Here is an 18,468-nt window from a genome sequence, read left to right on the forward strand (position 1 = left end):
TTTTATAAATTATGCCTGCCTCAATTCTACCTTTTGGGAAGAGAATTTTAGAGATATTTGTCTCCTTTTATTTTCCTTTCTTCCTCTTTAAGTGGTAATGTAATTTTAGCTTCATCCTGACCCTGCAGAAGATTGATAGCCTTATTTCACTAACCAGATATGATATGACAGTAATTTTAACAGGATAGCTATCAATATTTTGGGAAATTTATAAACCAAATTTAATACTTCAATAAAGTTGCTCAAAAAACACAGTTAAAAATTCCAGTAGGTATAACAGTGCTGAGCCTTGACCATAGGAAATATTGATACTCTGCTGTTTGTTGAATAGTATTTAAAATCAAGAGTGTTTAATTGTAAAGGTCAGAACTCATTTATTGTACCTTATGGCACAGACATCGTCATATTGAAGTTACAGGGTCTCTCAGTGAGTGCGTGCCTCTATCTGTATTGCAATCTCCACTGTCTTTATTTAATATGACTAAGTACAGTCAAGGGCAAAAAAGAGTTCAAAGACAAAAGACTAGATACATGAAATAAATCACCAAAGTTCATACTTTTCTCCTAAAAGAGCCTTTCATATATTTCCTTAGGGTCTATTAACTATTATTTTATGACGTTGTTGATGTAGCTTAGCTGTGTGATTTCTTAGTGAATTAGAAGGTGGAGAGGAGGAGCTGGTAGGGATTGGTTTGCTGATACCTGTAAGAAATAACCATAAACATGAGGTCTGTTTCAGCAATCTTAAGAAATATAGCTGGAGGGGGACCACATTCTAAACAACAGTAGCCCCGCCAAAGTATACTTACTTTATAACAAAATATAACAATGTATATATAACAAAATATAACAATATATAATAAAATATAACAAAATATAACAAAATATAACAATCCTAAACTCTAGGATATATGTGTATACATTTTTATACCTTAATGTTGCTGAAATCAGATATATATAACAAAATATAACAATATATAATAAAATATAACAAAATACAACAATCCTAAACTCTAGGATATATGTGTATACATTTTTATACCTTAATGTCTCTGAAATCAGATATATATTAAAAATGGGATATATAATTAATGTGATAGTAACTTTTTTCCTTGGAAAAACGTCATTGAGGTGTTTTATATTGTAGGCAGTGGCATCTTGTGGAGGACATAAGGTAACCGATGTCCACAATGAAAGAACTTTTTATCAAGGAAGTTCTGCTGTTATTGGCCTTCCTTTTAAAAAGATGATGATTAGCAACAGTTCCCATTAAAGTTGTACTGAAGGGGGAAACATTTAAAGTTTGTTTAAATTACTTAGAAGAGGCATTTATGTGGAAATTCTTTACCTGAGATAAACCTATAAGTGAACACTGCTATGTGTTTTGATTACATTAAGATGCAGTGATAAGCTAAGTTTCCTGAATCAAGCTGTTGAATTTGAACTTCACTCTTACACATTATGGGTTTATCTTGTAGGTGCCTAAGCCTATGCATCAGCCTGTAGGTTCTTCCTCTACCCTTCCAAAGGATCCAGTATTGAGGAAAGAAAAACTGCAGGATCTGATGACCCAGATTCAAGGAACTTGTAACTTTATGCAAGTATGAGTCATTATTAAGTGAATCTTAAATGCTAGTTATGGGGCTACTAGCTTCTGGTCTGAAGCATTAAATGAAGTCGTTAAGAGCATATATTCTGGTGTTCAGAATGAGTACAAATCTCAGCTCTGCCACTTGCTCACTCTGACAGTTTAGGCAAGTTACTTAACTTTCTGCCTCAGTTTCTTTTTTGAAAAAAAAAATGAGGATAATAGTTCCTGTTCCTGTTTGTTGTGAGTAATGAAATGAATTAAACATGTAAGAAGCTTAAAGTGCTCAAATGATATTGCTGCTATAGCTCATTAGTAGTTTCTACTCAGACTGGGAGAACCTGTACTATGCTTGGTATTTGATAGATGCCATTGTGTGTAAATAATCATGACATTTATTGTCCTCAAAGAGTTTATATTTCATTTGTATGAGTTAAGTCAATAGTTAAATGTAAAATTGTGTTATACAAACACATGCAGAATTTCAAAATATTGTGATATTATTGAGCTAGGAAGTAGGCAAATAGAGATTTTTGTGTGTTAATAGTAAAAAGATCTTGCTTTGGAGTTAGACCTACATTTAAATCCACTTCTGCCAATTACCAGTTATATAATCTAACAAACTCCCAACCTTCTACTTTTTTTTTAACCTTCTACTTTTTTATTAAGTGAGGGAATTGCTTACTTCTTCAGATTATTTGATGATAAATAAAGAACCTAAAATGATCACTACAAGTGTGTAAGTTAAGTACTCAAAATGTTGGAAATATTTCTGGGATAACCAAGTTAGGCATATGGGAGAAGAGAATGGCTTGTTGTCATGAAAGTGTCTAAGAGCATGAGTTAGTTTAGTGGTTGAAATAAAATAATTAGAACTTCTCATTGGTTATGATAAAAATGAGGGCTCAGTCTATGCTAGGATTAATGTTTATGTTTAAACCTTAAAGTGAGGAGTTTTCCTAACTTGGCCTTAGAATTACTATTAGAATTTTAATACTTGATGGTCTTAAGGTTTGACAGTTACTTTAGATTTACTTTTAATTTCTTCTCCTAAAAGACTTAAGTTATTAACATCTTAGATAGTTATTAGATAAATTCCTATAGCTAATAAGCAGAGGTTTATGACAACATCATAAATAATTTAATGGTAATAGGTTTACCAACAAACGGTGGTCTTTGTTTCCACTCATTATTTAAAATCTTATCTTTAGGAATCTATTCTGGATTTTGACAAACCTTCAAGTGCAATTCCATCGTCACAGCCGCCTTCAGCTACTCCAGGTAGCCCAGTAGGTATGTCCTCATTCTTAAGACTTGTTATACCTACAGCTGTTTGTTCCAATTGTTTCTTTTATAAATAATTTTTCTCTTGACTTGCTTGACTCCTTTCAACTCTGTACATCTAGTGTTGAGGCTTTTGCATCCTGTGAGTGAAATTATATCAGTGGTATTTAGTGCAGTGCTTAACACTGATTAACACAGGACTGGAAAAGGTCAGTTTTCATTCTAATCCCAAAGAAAGGCAATGCCAAAGAATGCTCAAACTACCACACAATTGCACTCATCTCTCACACTAGTAAAGTAATGCTCAAAATTCTCCAAGCCAGGTTTCAACAGTACGTGAACTGTGAACTTCCAGATGTTCAAGCTGGATTTAGAAAAAGAGGAACCAGAGATCAAATTGCCAATATCCACTGGATCACTGAAAAAGCAAGAGAGTTCCAGAAAAACATCTATTTCTGCTTTATTGACTATGCCAAAGCCTTTGACTGTGTGGATCACCACAAACTGTGGAAAATTCTTAGAGATGGGAATACCAGGCCACCTGACCTGCCTCTTGAGAAATCTGTATGCAGGTCAGGAAGCAACAGTTAGAACTGGACATGGAACAACAGACTGGTTCCAAATAGGAAAAGTAGTATGTCAAGGCTGTATATTGTCACCCTGCTTATTTAACTTATATGCAGAGTACATCATGAGAAACACTGGGCTGGATGAAGCACAGGTTGGAATCAATATTGCTGGGAGAAATGTCAGTTACCTCAGATATGCATATGACACCACCATTATGGCAGAAAGCTAAGAAGAACTAAAGAGCCTCTTGATGAAAGTGAAAATGGAGAGTGAAAAAGTTGGCTTAAAGCTCAGCTTTCTGGAAAATTAGATCATGGCATCTGGTCCCATCACTTCATGGCAAATAGATGGGGAAACAATGGAAACAGTGACAGACATTGTTTTTTGGGGCTCCAATATCGCAGATGGTGACTGCAGCCATGAAATTAAAAGACGCTTACTCCTTGGAAGAAAAGTTATGACCAAGCAAAACAGCATATTAAAAAGCAGAGACATTACTTTACCCACAGAGGTCCATCTAGTCAAGGCTATGGTTTTTCCAGTAGTCATGTATGGATGTGAGAGTTGGACTATAAAGAAAGCTGAGCGCAGAAGAATTGATGCTTTTGAACTGTGGTTTTGGAAAAGACTCTTGAGAGTCCCTTGGACTTCAAGGAGATCCAACCAGTCCATCCAGAGGAAATCAGTCCTGAATATTCATTGAAAGGACTGGTATTGAAGCTGAAACTTCAATACTTTGGCCACATGATGTGAAGAACTGACTCATTGGAAAAGACCCTTTTGCTGGGAAAGATTGAAGGTGGGAGGAGAAGGGGACAACAGAGGATGAGATGGTTGGATGGCATCACCAACTTAGTGGATATGAGTTTGAGTAAACTCTGGGAGTTGATGATGAATGATGAACAGGGAGGCCTGGTGTGCTGTAGTCCATGGGGTTGCAAAGAGCCGGATACAACTGAGTGACTGAACTAAACTGACCGAACTGATTAACACTGCACCAACACTGGTTAATCTGAATCTGGTCTGACACTTCAGACTTCAGGCTTTTTGTTCTGCATTAGTTTATCTTAGGAGTGGAATGACATGATCAAAGCCATAGTTCAGCTATAGTAAGCAGTATACACCAACCAGAAGACTGGTGCTGTAATTCCTGGGTCGGGTAAGGAGAAGGAAGAGAGAGTAATTAATAAAAGTGAAGACATTAACAAGAACAAATCAAACTGAAACTATGTAATTGAAAAGTATGTTTAATTTACATGATCAAAGAGAAAAAAAATGAAGAGACAGATGACCGCCGCAAGGACTTATTTTGAAACTTGTAATTCATAGTATATCAGCTAATTACTGCTCATGATAGCTCAGATTTTATCTTCCAGATTACAGCACTGGTTTTTAAAAAGTCACAGTTCTTTTCTTTTAGAAGACTTGAAATGCTGCTTTTGTCCATTTAACCATAAAACATTATTAAATACCACAAATGGAACTAGGATGCTTTTTCTCTATAATCCTCTCTAACTTTTTAAAGCTCTAATAGAAGGGACTTGAGACCCAGTTCTTCTAGCTACTGCTTGGTTTTATAAAATATAAACTTTAGTTTCCATCCAGTTTTTAATGCATAAAGTTTTCTCTTCCCTCAGTAGTTTACTGTTGATTTCACTCTCTACAGCATCTACAGAACAGAATCTATCCAATCAAAGTGATTTTCTTCAAGAGCCATTACAGGTAACTTCTCCAGATTCATCTTTCATTTACTTTTCCAGGAGAAAGTCTTGCGTTGGTATGAACGGTCAGACTCACTGATTCTAATATTCCTAACTAAATTATTGAAAATGTTTTAAGGATATCTAGTTTTTTAGATCAAGTAAAATTGGTCCTCAAAAAATTCCCTAATGAACATGGGCAAGTCATCTGTTACAACAAAGAAGGAAATTTTAGTAAGGAAAGAGCAAGCCTGAAGAATTCAGAGATACTCTGGGAATCTTACTTTGCTGTTTAAGCTACCTAAGTTACTTAGTATATTGGCATAGTAAAGAGTCTAAAGAAAGAAATGAATTTTTCTTAATTCATGGTTAGTCCCTCACCCCACTCCCTGCTTTAGCTAAAGAATTCCACGTTATCTGTTCTAACTATTAGATTCTGTATGAGGCTTTCAGTCAATAAGTTAAGATTTTTTTTTTTTTTGATAAACCAGTAGTCTAGTCTAATTGTTCTCACAGGCATGCCTCTGGGGTGGCTGCATCAGAATCATTTGGTCACTTTAATAAAAATACATATAGCTGACCCTTGAACAATATAAGTTTGACCTGCTCAGGTCCTCTTATATGTGTTTTTTTCTCCCACTAAGTCCATACAATACTACATATCTGAGGTTGGTTTAATCTGAAGGTGCGGGACCACAGGTATGGAGGGTTGACTGTAGGGTCTGAGCATCTCTCAATTTTGGTAGCACAGCGAGTCTTGGAACCAGTCCCTGTGGATAACTGAGAGAGGACTATATTGTTAGTTACCACCTTAGACCTGTAAGGTTGGCATTTCCAGGGGTGTTGTCTGTTCATCTATGTTTTTAGTCTGCTCCTTGGGTGAATCTGCACGTTGATTTTTTGGAACCACTGGCCTCCATCATCATGCTTACTCAGAAATACTTAAAACGAACTCTAGCTGGTGTACTTAAAGAGCAATAACTTGGAAGCAAAAACTGCCTTAACTTCTCAATAAATACTAATGTAAAGAATGCTTATCTTCTTTGTTAACCTCTTAACTAAAATTCAAAGTCTCTTAAAGCTTAACTATGAGGTGTGCCAAATTGCCTTAACTTAGTATCTGTGAATTTTTTGGCAGTTAACTTAGTTGTGTTCCCACAACAGCCAATAGCATTTATTTTGGGTGGTTGTCTCATTGTTTTAAAGAGGAGGCCAGAAGCAAGGCCTAGGTTTAAAACACTCCTGTTTTATAATAGTTTGGTCAGATCTAAATTATACCTATTTAAATATATAAAATGCTCTAAAGGATTTCAAAATTTTTTTCATAAGCCCTTTTCCATGAGACTTTTTAAACCTGGTCCCCATCTCCTTCCCAAGAAGCAGCAGCATATCATGATGAACTCTTGGAGAAGATGACTGAAACATAACTGCTCTGTTAGCATTGGGTAACCCATGTATTACTTGGGCTTCTGAGAACTGAATTGAAGCATTTAGATAAAAGGAGTGGATTCACTGACACTTCGGACCTTGTGATTGCTAGAATTTTATGGATTTCTGTTATATTCCAATACCTGTTATGCCATAGAATTCCTTCCTAGCTGCTTTCATAGTTTTTTTTTTTATTGGTTACAGTTGTCAGACTTAGTTCCTATATGCCTTCTCCCAATTTTTATTTTATACATATTAGCTTTAATTTTTGTTGGGATATTGGTGCCATTGTGATTTATATAGAGTTTATCCTTTTTATTTATACTTCTTCCTACTCCTTTAAGACACTGAGAGCACTTAGAGTAAAAGATAGTTGTCATGATTCTGGCAGACCCATGCTCAGAGCGTTAGTGTACCCTGGGCTCTTTGCCCAGGGAGCTTGCTGTTGAGTGCCTGATGGAAAATCTGGCCCCAGATTTCCAGGGCCAAGAATCTTGATAAATGAGGATGGGATTAGATGTGTAGCTTTGGTGACTAGGCCTGGAAAGGCGGTGTAGCTGGCTGCTTGGATTTGAATCTTAGCTCTACCCCTTAATTTTAGAATGATCTTGGGTAAATTATTTAACTTTCTTTGCTTCTGCCTGATTATGAATAAAATGGGAATAGTTGTACCTATTGCACAGGGTTATTGTTAGGAGTAAATATATTAATATGTATTGAAGTGTTAAGCATAGCAATTGGCACTGCTGAGTGTTCAATGAGAGTAATGTGTTGGGAAGGTCAGGGCCCATGTAATATAAAGTGAACAAATTGTGCCTTTTACAATTTTTTATATTTTCCTGTGTCTAGGCTGCTTCTTCTCCAGTTACTTGTAGCTCAAATGCTTGCTTGGTTACTACTGATCAGGCTTCTTCAGGATCTGAAACAGAGTTTATGACCTCAGAGACTCCTGAGGTAATAAGAGACCAATTGTCTTAATTTCATTTCTGACTTAAAGAATAGCAGAACCAGCTTAACATGTGAATTACAGGCATGATCAACTTAATGACTGAACATTTATACTTTACTAATGTTTGCTTTTTATTGATGTTGTAGTCCTGGAACTTACACAGGTAACTTTAACTTTATTGTGACTTTACCATATAAATAGACGTAATAGTGTATTAAATAGACTGAAAAGGCAAGTGTATTGCCTTTTCAGGTACAATAAATTATATCTGAAATGCTAATGTCAGAAGAATGAAAATTTCTAGGTAGGGGTAGGATTAACGATTAGTTCAAGTTTCTCATTATATTTATATTGAAGGACTCCTTAGGAGAAAAATCTTTTATACATATAACTGAAGACTCAATAACTTTATAGTGTTAATATTAGCACTGACTCAGTCAGAATGAGTTCCATTCTCTTTTCAGCTAATTTTGTCAAAGCATTTTGACAGTATTATGTTTGTGCTTTTGATAGTTTTTACTATGTTTGAGCAAATCCTTGAGATAGATATAGCATGATAGGTAGATTTTTAAAATTAATTTAGCAACTCAGGTTTTATTATTATTTCTTGGTTAACTATTATATAAGAATATGTATTCATTATATAAGAAAATAGTTTTTATGATGTTGATTTGGTCTAAATTTAAATTAAGTGTTCGCTACCTAATGAGTCACACCTGTCTGCTTCATTACCTCATTGGGATTGTTTTTTTCCTATCTTTTAAGTATTTGGCTTTATAATCTGTTGTATCAAGGAGTTGCTAATTCCCTTAGTTAAGAGTTATTTACATTAGCTCAGGTTTGGTTTTCTTTTTAAAGGCAGCTGACTAAGGAATCCACTACTAAGACTTTGAAACAGAAAAAAGTTAACACTGACTAAGCAACTCACCCAGGGTTTTTCTTAAACCTAATTCTTCTGTATAAGTTTGGAATAATATTAGATTCTGAACTAGAAAATATTACAGGGTTTGAAAGGGACTAGGTCCTCATAAAAAGTTCAACCCCTCGTCTCTTAGACTGATTAATAGTAAGATTCTCACTTAGTCAGCAAGCTGTGCAAAGCAAATACTAGTGTGCATGCTCAGCAATTGAGATTTGAAATTGTAAGCAAAAGCTATTCTTTTGCATTCCTATGTCCAAATGTCATCCTATAGGACTTGCTGACTTATGCCATCCTGGGGTTTAGTGTAAGTTAACTGCTTGTTGTATGGCAGGTGATTGGCTGATACTGCATTTCTCCTCCCTAGGCAGCAGTTTCCCCAAGCAAGCAACCGTCTTCACTAGCTTCTCCAAATCCTCCCATGTCAAAGGGCTCTGAACAGGGCTTCCAGTCACCTCCAGCAAGTAGTAGTTCAGTAACCATTAACACAGCACCCTTTCAAGCCATGCAGACAGTGAGTATAAAACATGAATGATGATTGCAGTTCATTATTCCATTTAAAAAGCTACTGTTTCTTTAATATTGGGTACTATGTGAAAAAGTTTGCCTTTTCTATTATTCTTATTTGGACTGATAGAATTTGTGTTTGTTCAATGGAAATATTGTTTGTGGAGGGAAGAGTGTTAAATCCAAAGCCTCAATAATTTTGAATGAATATTTTGTCAGGGCATTTACCCTTCTGAAAATTAGTGATAGGCAAAGCTGAGACCACCCATATTAAAGAAATGAAATGTAAGTGGGAAACAATTTTCTATAAATAGCTTAATAATACTAACAATTACTAATATCACAGTTCTGGTATTCCAAGGCATCAATACCCTGAAATACAGGACACATACTTGTGTGTTCTCTTATTGTTGAAACTTTCATTTGATTTCATCTTCATTTATCTCATGCTGGGTTTTGGAGAATTGTTCAAGACTTGTATGGTATTTTGAATTACAATCTACTTCCCTGGTGGCTCAGATGGTAAAGCGTCTGTCTACAATGCAGGAGACCTGGGTTCAATCCCTGGGTCGGGAACATTCCCTGGAGAAGGAAATGGCAACCCCCTCCAGTACTCTTGCCTAGACAATCCCATGGATGGAGGAGCCTGGTGCAGGCTACTGTCCATGGGGTTGCAAAGAGTCGGACATAACTGAGCAAGTTCACTTTCTTTCTTTCTACAAGTTGTAGTTTAAAACTTCTTAAGATTATATTACAACTAAGTTTGTATATTTATTCTCTAAACTTAGAATAAATATAAAACTTCTTTAGAAGAACACAAAGTCTTAGCCAATAAGTACTCTTCCTGATGATGCTTAATGTCCCACTTCATGTCCTTGTGAGTGACAGTAGTGAGATGAGGCCAGTGGAATGGCAGTGGGAAGCAGAAACAAGGCAGGGAGATGGGCTGGTGAATTCAGACACGTGAATTCACTAATCTTATTACTTCCTGCTTGGCCACCTAGAAAAAGCTCAGTGTCCTTGCTTTCCCTCTATGCCTGTCAATCCATCCTACACAGTTTTTTTTTAGTAAAAAAACAAAAATCCAAGCTACATTGGTTTTATTAAGTTTTTCTTATTCCTAATTAAAAGCAAATATTGTTCCATTATTAAATGAAATTGAATGTCTTTACCTGACACTCAGTAACTTTTGAAGCCTGGTATAACTTGCCAGCCTAGTCCCCGGGACTTGCCCTGTACATTCTTATCACAAATACTTCTTTTGCTCATGCCGGTCTGTCTTCTCTACCTGTTTGGTTCCTATTCAGTAGTACAAACTGGTTCTTATTTGTTCATTTACTCATTTATTCAACAAACAGGTAGTTACAAAGCCAGGCACTGTTCAACAATACCTGGGTTGTAACAATGGAGAATAGATGGGTCTTTGTGCTTAAGAAGCTTATACTTTATTATGGAGGTGGGAAGGCTAGAGAGAAAAATACTCATATATATATATTGTATCATATGTGTATTGAGGAAAAATGGAGCAGGATAAGGGGGCTCAAGAATAACAAAAGTGCTTTATTATACTCAGTGACCAGAGTCTGGTCAAATCACTGTCCTGCCACGTGGTAGAAATTCAGTACTGAATTTACAGGTTTTTTTCATTCATCCTCGGTTTCTGAAAAAGTACCCTCTTCCCCTATGAAGTTTTTATTCTCAATAAGCAGCATTATGATAATGTAATATCAGGAGAGTTAGTTTTTGAACTTGATTTAACTTCTGTCAGAAATCAAATAGGAATTTTTTTTTACTGTAGTAAAATGTACATAAAATTTACTGTTTTAACCATTTTAAAATGTATAATTCTGTGGCATTAAGTACATCCACAGTGTTGTACAGCCATCACCACTGTTTTTTTCCAGAACTTTTTCATTATCCCCTTCTTCTCCCTAGCCCCTGGTAACTTGTATTCTACTCTGTCTCTATGAGTTTGCCTATTTTTAGGAACCTCATATAAGTGGACTCATGATATTTGTCCTTTTTCTACCTGGTTTATTTCAGTTAGCATAGTATTTTCAAGGTTCATCCATCCCTGTTGTAGCATGGATCAGAATTTCATTCTTTTTTATGGTGAAATAACATTCCATTGTATGCATATATCACATTCTGTTTACCCTTCATCTGCTGATGGACACTTGGCTGTTTCCACCTTTTAGCTCTTATGAATAATACTGTGCACATAGGTGTGCACATCTCTCTTTGAATCTCTGCTTTCAGCTCTTTGGGTGTATGCCTAGAAGGGGAGTTGCCGGATCATACGCTAATTCTACATTTAGCTCTTTGAAGAACCACCATACTGTTCTCTACAGTCGGCTGTACCACTTGACGTTCCTATCAGCGTTGCATGAGGATTGTAATTTTACCCCACCCTCAGTTATACTTAGATTTTCTGTTTTTTTGTTTTGTTTGTGTTTAAGTAATAGTTGTCCTAACGGGTATGAAGTGGTATCTCATTGTGGTTTTGATTTATTTTTTTGTCTAGCGGCCAATGATGTTGGGCATCTTTTCATGTGCTTATTGGCCATTTATTGTCTTTGAAGAAATGTCTGTTCAAGTCCTTCGCTCATCAGACAGAAGTTTTTGAATGTTGCAGAGTTTGGCCGAATGTCATCCCTCATTACTTTCTATGAAACTTTGCAAGTGACTCAGTGTACTCTGTCTTTTAAGGTATTTAATGTTAATGCACCTCTGCCTCCACGGAAAGAACAAGAAATAAAAGAATCCCCTTATTCACCTGGCTACAATCAAAGTTTTACTACAGCAAGTACACAAACACCACCCCAGTGCCAACTGCCAGCTATACATGTAGAACAGACTGTCCTTTCTCAAGACACTGGTAAGATCTTTGTGTATATTTTGAAGACTTAGATGAGAGCTAATTAAATGGAAAGCAAGTCTGTAGTGACATTTGAGCAGTTCTTTCCTGACTAGTAAGCATTATCTTTTCTCCTGTTCAAGTGCTGAGAAATGCTTAATGCCTTGTCATTTCTTTAGTTAAGTTCACCTGTTACTTTTAACGTTTGTAGAGGTAGGACTTAGATGGCTGATTTAACCTTGGAGTAGGCTTTTTAAAAATCTGATTGCTTTGATTACCATCAGCAGTGGTAGAGGTGCATAAGACACTATCCAGCTGCTTTTATGAAGGCTTTGAAATCATTGTTAACTCTGTGTTATCACAGAGAGATGGCTATCTGACCATTTCTCTTTTCATCTCTCTTGAAATAGAGCATTGATTAATGTGAAGATACATATTTAACTTATTATGCTTATTCCACTCTTTGCTTAGAGATGGGAGGCCCTTTTGGTCTTTCATGCTATTATAATAGGTACATGAAAGAGTAGGCAACTTTGTAGTCATTTCCCAATCATAAGAAGCATTTGTAGATTTTTAATGTTGGTATTTCAGACCCCTGTTGGGTTTTCTAAAACTTAAGCCTAAGCAAACAAATTGAGCATTCTGAGTACTTGGTTAATTGCAAGGGGTGGTGAATGTAAATCCCTGGACCTAGCCACAGATACCTCCTTCTTTTCTCAAAACCTGTGCTGTGAAAACATAGGACGGGCGATGTACATAAAGGATATTGTTTGTCATATGCCTTTTCAATTAAAGTATTAATAAAAGTTCACTTTCTTTTTCTCCATGAGGTGAAATATTTAGCCTTTATTTTTCCTTTGTGGTAAAAATATACATAACATAAAATTCATCATTTTACACATTTTTTAAGTGTATAGGTTTTATGGCATTAAACAATCCAAGTTATTGTGTGGCCCACACCACCATTCATCTCTAGAAATTTTTCATCTTCTCTATTTAACATAACTCCCCATTTCCCTTTCCTTCCAGCCCCTGGCAGCCAGCATTCTACTCTATGAATTTGCTCTAAGTACTTATCTTATATAAATGGAATCATACAATATCTGTTCTTTTGTAACTGACCTATTCCATTTACCATAATGTCTTCAAGATTTATCCATGTTATATTGTAGAGTGTGTCAGAATTTTCTTTCTAGGGCTGAATAATATTTTATTACTTAAACATCTCTATATATACACATGCCATATCTATGGCACCTATTTTTTTTTAAAAGGGAGAAAGTTGTATTAAAGGTTTGCTCTACACTGACTTCTAAGTGTAAAGAATATTAAATTTTTATTACCGTTTAACTCTTGGACTCTAAAACTGTTTCCTTAAGCAGCAAGTTTTCCCGATGGAACTATTCAAGTAAGCAATGGTAGCCTTGCCTTTTACCCAGCACAGACGAATGTATTTCCCAGACCCTCTCAACCATTTGTCAATAGCCGGGGATCTGTTAGAGGATGTACTCGTGGTGGGAGATTACTAACCAATTCGTATCGGTCCCCTGGTGGTTATAAAGGTATGCTCTGAATAAAATTTAATTATACTGAATTATTTTGTCTATATATTTACTTGACTCAAGCTGTTTTTACTTTACCTTGTTCCTTTTTGTTGTTTCTGTTTATAATGTAGTAGAGAATTCCCTATTTCTGCAAAATAGATTATTTCTAATATATCTTTTGTCTATAACAGAGGAACTTTTTGTATGAAAAACAGATTGATCCTGTGACTTACTGAAGTAAAAGGTTGAACATTTTGTTTTTTCCAGGAATTAATTTTGGTTTTCATATTTGAATAATTTCTTTCTTTTGTTAATGGACCTGGCTGGCTCAAAACATGTTATAGTTAAGACAATGCCCATTTCCTAGTTTTTTTGTCAGAGTATACCACAGATGATAACTTTGAGAGTATAATAATGATACTCTTTTAAGTTAGATATGGTTCCAAATATTCTAGTCACTACATGATATTGGCAAAAGTATGCTAGACCAAGGCTTTAACCACCATCCTTTCCCAACCCCATCTGTATCCCAGCAATAGTAAAATTCTACAGTTGGCTTATTTGAAGTCTGTGATATTTTTATAAATGTGTGTTTTATTGTGGAAATAAAGAGTTTTCTTAAGGCATAAATCTAGTGATGGCTTTATAAGATCAGTTTAACTTTTTAAGTGGTATAGAACAGACTATTTAAATTAGTGTAATTTTGCCCATAATTTTAATGTAAGTTGTTTATTTACTAGGTTTTGATAATTATAGAGGACCTCCTTCAATTTCCAATGGAAATTATAGCCAGCTACAGTTCCAAGCTAGAGAGTATCCTGGAACACCTTATTCCCAAAGGGTAAGAATAATTGTCATAATTGAACAATTGATGTGAAGTGCAGTTGATGTGAAGCTAGTGATTAACCTATAGCAGAGTCTTTTACTACTATGGAGAGTTGAGTTGGGAGCTTTTCTAATAACCCAAGTAGGATACATGACAACTGCCTGTTACATGGAACTTAGGAGGTCTTAAGTGTATTAGTTGCTGAGTCGTGTCTGACTCTTTGCAACCCCATGGACTATAGCCTGCCACGCTCCTCCGTCCATGGGATTCTCCAGGCAAGATCTCCACTATCCAAGAGTGGATAGTCATTTCTTCCTCCAGGGGATCTTCCTGACTCAGGGATCGAACCTGGGCCTTCTCCATTGCAGGCAGATTGTTTACCGTGTGAGCCACTAGGGAAGCACAGGAAGTGTTACGGTCTTGATTAAATTTGCATTAACTCATTTACTTCACCACTCTATAAGGGAAACTGGAGTTCAGAAACAAGTAACTTGTATAAGGACATTCAGCAAATAAATGGTAGAAATTATATGCAAGTTTAACTCCATAGCCCATAGGCTTTACTATATTGTCTACAGTTTAGCTTTTCTAGATAATCAAGTATAAGAAAGTCTTTTTGTTAAAAGTTTAATTTTTTGGTTAATTCTTTATTTGAATAGTTCAGATATTCTTCACTGTATGTGGTAAAAGATTGATAGGAAGATGTTAGACTTTCCACTTTAACAGTCCTTGGAAACTCCTTATCTCTGATTATACCTGGATATGAATTTATACTACATTAGCATTTTAAGTTTTGAAGCTTTACAAGCCTTCAGTTATATATGTGGCATTTTACTGAGTTCTGTTGTTAATATACAAAGGATCTATACTTGAAGCACTTACAGTTACATGAGGTAAGATAGATGTCTGTACAGAGGCAGTATGGAAGAACACACTTTGGAGAACACACCATGTCACCTGAATGACTTGAGTTTGACCCCGGATCTCACCACTCCTCTCATTGTGTGATCTTTGACATGTTATATAAACTTTTTGAGCTCTAGTTCCTTAATCTTTTTTTTTTTTTTTTAAGTCACTCAGTCGTGTCTGACTCTTTGTGACCCCCATGGACTGTAGCCTACCAGGCTTCTCCATCTATGGGATTTTCCAGGCAAGAGTACTGGAGTGGGTTGCCATTTCCTTCTCCATAGTTCCTTATCTTTTAGATGGAGACTCATCAGTTTGAGTTACTTATATCTGAAGTGTTGAGGATTACTCTGAGAGAGTCTTAGGATTAAATGAAGTGATGGACATAAGTGCTTTGTATGAAAATGCCAGGCATGTATCAAGGATTCAAATACTATTATTACTTGATTGTCAATACTGTGTGTGAAGAGAATATGTTGACTAAAACTAACTTCAATAATAGCACATGTGTTCTCAGTACCAGTATTCTAGTATTTTTTGGTGCTGTTTTCGCTTTCTTATTGAGGAAACATAAGATATCAATGATAGTAGTGTTCTTGGGAAGAGGATGAGGAGTTTGGGGTAGGAATATTATTTTTATTATGTATTTTCTTGTCCTATTGAAACTTTTTATTACACGTTAATAATTAATGACACCGTTAATTATTCTTTTCATGACTTGTACGGGGGGCTTTTATCATACTTGGGAGTCAGTTTGAAATGTTGTCTTTTGGACATTTTTTGGTAAGGATTCCAGGAAATAATATGTTCATGTGTTATAATTCTTACCAATTTCCCTGTCAAAACAAAACCCTTAACACAGTTAATAGTTGTCATCACCCTTTGGTTTATAAATAGAGAGACTGAATTAGTCTGTATTTTTGCTTTATTATGTCCTTTTGTATTGAGATGAGGCACAGAGGACCAGGCCATATTTCTGAATTTCCCTCATAACCTAGTATTGTGTCTTTTATGTAGTGTTATCTAAATGCTTTCCTGTTTTTGCAAGTGTTAACATATCTAACCTGTCAGGTTAATTAACAGATGAAGATATATGTTACTATGACCCTTATTTTGTTTTTCTTGGTGTCATCTGAGCCCCTTTGGTTGGTTGTTGGAGAAGGCCAGATCAAAAGCTCAGAGGACTTAGTCTTACAGATTTATTTGCTAGTAACTATTTTGCATTTTTTTGTGCTGAGGTAAATACTATGTGTTCATTTTAGGATAATTTCCAGCAGTGTTACAAGCGAGGAGGGACATCTGCTGGTCCTCGGGCAAATTCGAGAGGTAAGGATAATTAACTGAGGAATTTATTTACCCAAAACGTACCTCTAGATCTTTCTTTATTCTCTGTCAAGTTCTCCCCAAAGTATGTTGTTTTCAACATTTATCTTTTGAGGTTTTTGGTTTGCTTAAATGCAGTTCTGTAGACCCAAGGGAGATATACTGGACTACTAGAAAGGCTGTGGAGATCATTCGTCACTCTTAAGTGTATGTGGGTGTTGTGTATTTTTTAAATTTGCTTGGCACCAGAGCATAATTTAACCTTAGGTGCATATTCACTATACCAACTTGGTATAGTTTTGGGTGCTGTTTCAGGATGGTGGTTGTGGAATAATGGGCACTCCTAGATACTCTAGTGCCCCTTAGTACATTGACAGATAGGAATAAACAGTGGTTAAGACGCCATGACTTGAATAAAAGCAAAATACTGTAATACTTCTTAAAATGTGAAGGTACAATTAAAAGACTCAGTGTAACTGAGAAAATCAAGAATGAAGATTAACTTTGTCACAAGAAAAAAGAAGCTTTTTCTTTTAAGAAAGTAGCCACTATTCACATTATCTTTGCCTTCTATCTGAGCAGTGTTTTTGTATACTACTGAAAACATTAAAATTTTATGAAATCACATTAACTTAGAAATAAAGATAAGCATTTATTATGGAACTTAGTACCATAACAAAATGTTTGAATGTCTAGTTCCAAAAGTTGCTTCTTTTATGTAATCTCAGTTTTCTTGAGTCCTTCTCTGTTAAATAACTTGGAGATTTATCACTGAGGAATTAATAACTCAGAAATATGGGCGAAAGATAAAGAATAGACTGTTCATTCACATCTGGGTTTTACACTTTGCCCGCTGTAACTAGTGTTAAGTTATCCAACTTTTGGGGGGCCTCATTTTCTTAATATTAAAAAATAAAGCTACTGGACAAAATCATCTAGGTCCTTTCTGGCTTTAGAATAGTACTATACAAACCTATTGTCAGAGAAATCTAGAAAAGTATACTGTAGCTCTACTTTATTGCTTTTTAAAAAACTTACTATAAAATGCATTTTTATCTGTGTTTCAGTAGCCGACTAATGTTAAATATTGTGTTCAAAGCTAACTGCTTCATTATGAGAAACTCACTGTTGCTAATAAAACAGCAGGGTGGAGTGATTCTTCTCAGGTGAGCAGCCCAGAAAGAGACAACGAAACCTTTAACAGTGGTGACTCTGGACAAGGAGACTCCCGTAGCATGACCCCTGTGGATGTGCCAGTGACAAACCCAGCAGCCACCATACTGCCAGTACACGTGTACCCCCTGCCTCAGCAGATGCGCGTTGCCTTCTCAGCAGCCAGAACCTCTAATCTCGCCCCTGGGACTTTAGATCAACCTATTGTGTTTGATCTTCTTCTGAACAACTTGGGAGAAACTTTTGATCTTCAGCTTGGTAGATTTAATTGCCCAGTGAATGGCACTTATGTTTTCATTTTTCATATGCTAAAGCTGGCAGTGAATGTGCCACTGTATGTCAACCTCATGAAGAATGAAGAGGTCTTGGTATCTGCCTATGCCAATGATGGTGCTCCAGACCACGAAACTGCTAGCAATCACGCAATTCTTCAGCTCTTCCAGGGAGACCAGATATGGTTACGTTTGCACAGAGGAGCAATTTATGGAAGTAGCTGGAAATATTCTACATTTTCAGGCTATCTGCTTTACCAAGATTGAAAGTCAGTACAGAATCGACAGTGAAAGGATATGGTGTTCTAATTAGTGGGAATAAGGAAAAGTAGTTCTTGCCCTTGTGACTGATTGGTTAAGGAAAATGTTTTCATTCCTAGGAGGAGGAGGAGATCCTTACTTTTTGTTTTCCTCCTCATGGTGAAAAATTTCAAGCTGAATGACAATTAGCACTAATCTGGCACTTTATAAATTGTGATGTAGCCTCGCTAGTCAAGCTGTGAATGTATATTGTTTGCACTTAATCCTTAACTGTATTAATGTTCAGCTTACTAAACTAACTGCCTCACGTTCAGGCAAATTATAATGCCTTGTTGTGCCTCAATAAAAAAGTTACCTGCAT

General features: G+C 35.9%; 1 protein-coding gene across 15 annotated transcripts in view; it reads left to right on the plus strand.

The window, feature by feature from the left end:
* CAPRIN2 (caprin family member 2) overlaps positions 1-18,467 on the plus strand; it is a 42,679-nt gene extending 24,212 nt beyond the window's left edge. For 3 of the 15 annotated variants that reach the window (XM_061417489.1, XM_061417488.1, XM_061417490.1), the window contains exons 10-19: positions 1,479-1,601; positions 2,800-2,881; positions 5,109-5,164; positions 7,420-7,524; positions 8,806-8,952; positions 11,655-11,823; positions 13,182-13,364; positions 14,087-14,187; positions 16,341-16,404; positions 17,545-18,467. In XM_061417489.1, the coding sequence (XP_061273473.1) occupies positions 1,479-1,601; positions 2,800-2,881; positions 5,109-5,164; positions 7,420-7,524; positions 8,806-8,952; positions 11,655-11,823; positions 13,182-13,364; positions 14,087-14,187; positions 16,341-16,404; positions 17,545-18,113 (1,599 nt within the window). In that variant the 3' untranslated portion in view covers positions 18,114-18,467. Of the gene's footprint in view, positions 1-1,478; positions 1,602-2,799; positions 2,882-5,108; positions 5,165-7,419; positions 7,525-8,805; positions 8,953-11,654; positions 11,824-13,181; positions 13,365-14,086; positions 14,188-16,340; positions 16,405-17,500 lie in introns of all 15 variants that reach the window. The other 12 variants (XM_061417497.1, XM_061417483.1, XM_061417493.1 and 9 more) reach the window with 12 other exon arrangements.
* Position 18,468: the final 1 nt, after the last annotated feature.

The sequence above is a fragment of the Bos javanicus genome, chromosome 5 (genome assembly GCF_032452875.1).
Source record: "Bos javanicus breed banteng chromosome 5, ARS-OSU_banteng_1.0, whole genome shotgun sequence".
Taxonomy (NCBI): Eukaryota; Metazoa; Chordata; class Mammalia; order Artiodactyla; family Bovidae; genus Bos; species Bos javanicus.